The sequence below is a fragment of the Abrus precatorius genome, unplaced genomic scaffold (genome assembly GCF_003935025.1).
Source record: "Abrus precatorius isolate BTA unplaced genomic scaffold, Abrus_2018 Scaffold2, whole genome shotgun sequence".
Taxonomy (NCBI): Eukaryota; Viridiplantae; Streptophyta; class Magnoliopsida; order Fabales; family Fabaceae; genus Abrus; species Abrus precatorius.
In genome coordinates, this window is record NW_020874362.1 from 39,088,173 (window position 1) to 39,090,825 (window position 2,653).

At 29.4% G+C, this 2,653-nt stretch overlaps 1 protein-coding gene across 1 annotated transcript; it reads left to right on the plus strand.

Moving 5' to 3' along the window:
• Window positions 1–1,046: 1,046 nt before the first annotated feature.
• Window positions 1,047–2,083, plus strand: LOC113860087. Its single transcript, XM_027492711.1, has 2 exons — window positions 1,047–1,173; window positions 1,747–2,083. The coding sequence occupies exons 1-2, from the start codon at window positions 1,089–1,091 to the stop codon at window positions 1,986–1,988; spliced, it is 327 nt and encodes a 108-aa protein (XP_027348512.1). The 5' UTR covers window positions 1,047–1,088; the 3' UTR covers window positions 1,989–2,083.
• The last annotated feature ends 570 nt before the right edge of the window (window positions 2,084–2,653 follow it).

A 2,653-nucleotide genomic window follows, 5' to 3' on the forward strand; every position in this document is an offset into this window, starting at 1 on the left:
TATTTACATTGTTAATGTATATAAATTAAAATATTTATTTATTTTATATTATTTGTGACATATTTTTTCCTTTTTAATGTAATAAAAATAAATAAATTAGAGTTTAAGAAATTGAATAAATAAGAAAAAATTACTTAAAAATAATAAGGACAAAAATAATAAAATTACATTAAACTAATAACTGAAAATAATAAACGTTAGTATAAGTAATGTTAAAAAGAAAAGTTAAAGCTACCAATTTCACTTACTCTACCAAATAGTGTTATTGTTATTAAATAAATTTTCAACTAGTAAAATAAACGTTCACATATATGAAATGCCTTTTCAAATATTTGGATAGAAAATTTAAAAATTTAAAAATATATTTAAACAATACAAAAAGATGCTTAAATAGAGAGTTAAATATGAGAAGAATTATAAATGATAAATATAAGAAATTAAGTACATAAAAGGAATTTTTAAATTTTTTAAAAATACAATATTTGAAATTATTTCCATTTAATATTAAAACTATCTAACTATTTTTTTAATATTTTAAACTGTTTTTTACTATCCAAATACATGAATTACAGTAGTTTTGAAATGTCTTATCCAAATATAATTTAAGATTTTATGTCCTTTATAACTATTAAGATTTTAGTTATAAAATTTTTATTTATTTACTTATTAAAAGAATAAAAAAACAAAATTGATATAATCAATGTAATTAAACCACAAAAGAACAAATTAAATTAATTTTATTTTGACGTTAACAAAATATTATTATGAAACCAATATATAAGAACTGCATTTGTTTTATAACCAAATCTTTTCATCTTAAAATTAATTCAAATCATTTAGAAATTCGCTTTAACTAAAAGGACGACATTGTCTAAAAGGAAGAAATAATCACATTTAATCATATAGACCCAAACAATCAAAATTATAGAAAGTAACGAGTGATGTTAAATGGCACTTGTAAATAACTGCAATGAGACACCTCGACTAGGTTTCGTTCGTTCTGAGGGAAAGAAAAAACAGAAGAAAATACTAAGCTACTTGCTTTCCCTTTTGTTGAAGTGTAAAAAGTAGTGGCATTCGAGAGAAGCATGGAGCTGACGCGTGCTTTTGCCAGCGGAAAATCTCTTCGATACCCTTTTCTTTTCGCCTTCACCTCTCTTCAAATCCGTTCTGGTACCTCTCTTTCTTTCTTTTGCTTTTTTTTTTTCGTGGGTGTAATTACCAATTTGTGTGATTTTGTTTGCTATTTTCGAATTTGTTCATAAGGATCACAAATGAGTTCTAAGGTTTTTTCTGAAACTGAAATTGAATAAGTGGGCTATGTGGATTCACTTGATTATGGATGTTTGGGTTTAATGCTACCAAGTTCTGCTACCTAAAGAAAACTTCGAATTTTATTGAATTGATCTGCAAAGGTTGTTTCATTTTATGAAATATTCTTAGAAAGACTCTTCTCGTGGGTCTTGGATGGCAGGTACTAGGTAGAGTAGAGTATATAGAAGAGGGAAATGAATTTGCCTTTCAAAATTTCAGCATTTTCAGAACCTGATGAAGTCTGTTACTGTATGTACGACAAATAGTTTAGCAACTTGGCCTTTTGCCTTATAGGTTGTTGCTTAACAATATATATCGGGAATGGACAAACTTATATTCCTTAAGTTATTTATATATCGTTTTAATTTGATATAAAAGGATGTAGGAGAATTGTTCTTGTTGGTGGCTTATGTGAAATTGGTTTCCTTGAAGGCTTAGCCAATGACCCATCAGGAGCTAAACATGAGAGTAAAGAAGCGAGTGATGGAGCTTCAGGAACCTCTTCGGGGTTCGTCATAATTTTGATATGCCTCGGTGTGGTGACAGTCATAGCATTTGGTGCTTTTCTTATGAAATTATGGCAAAGGAAGAAGAGAGAAGAGCAGCATGCTCGTCTTCTGAAGCTGTTTGAAGATGATGATGAACTTGAGGTGGAACTTGGTATACGGGATTGACAACTCTGTCGAATTGTCGGATTCACAATAGTTGAGGTGGGAATCGCCTTCTTTGTCTATAAGGCTGTGCTCTTCTTCCATTCTTCTAGCTTAGCATGGGATCTGTACGATTCAATAATGAGAATGATTTGAAGGAAATTTATATTTGATCATTGTATGCTTATTTGTAAATTATATATTGAGTGCATTGGATATGGTGTTATCAATCAATAAACTTTCATTTTAAGGTGTGTAGTCAATTTGAAACTGCGCTTCCGCTATAAAGCCATTGTTTTCCCAAGTTTATTCCTTCTACAATTGTCATTGATACCAATTTATTTCATCTTTTAGTAGACAGTACAAAATATATTATCATTTGAGTTCCTTTGCTTGTTGCATCACAATCTAAAACACTAATTGATTTTTCTGACAAGACAGTTCCTTCTGTAGTTATCTTTGTTGGAAGATTACAATCCAAGAGTTATATGCAAGGATGAAAAGGTCAGCTGGTCAGGTGTCTTCCTCCTATTGATCTCGCAAAAGCTTACTATAGAGGGTATTTAAATTGTATTATAGGATTCTACCGGTAAGTTTGTTTTATGTAAATGTAAAGATATATTTAGTAAAGGTGGCTGCGCAAATATGTTGACAGCATTATAATATTACGTACAACTAGGCCCATGGAA

What these genes read in the sequence shown, in the direction of transcription:
- LOC113860087 (XM_027492711.1), top strand. Translation starts at nt 1,089, where the DNA reads ATGGAGCTGACGCGTGCTTTTGCCAGCGGAAAATCTCTTCGATACCCT. An exon ending in CTCTCTTCAAATCCGTTCTG is followed by an intron (nt 1,174 to 1,746) that starts GTACCTCTCTTT and finishes GTTTCCTTGAAG; the next exon opens with GCTTAGCCAATGACCCATCA.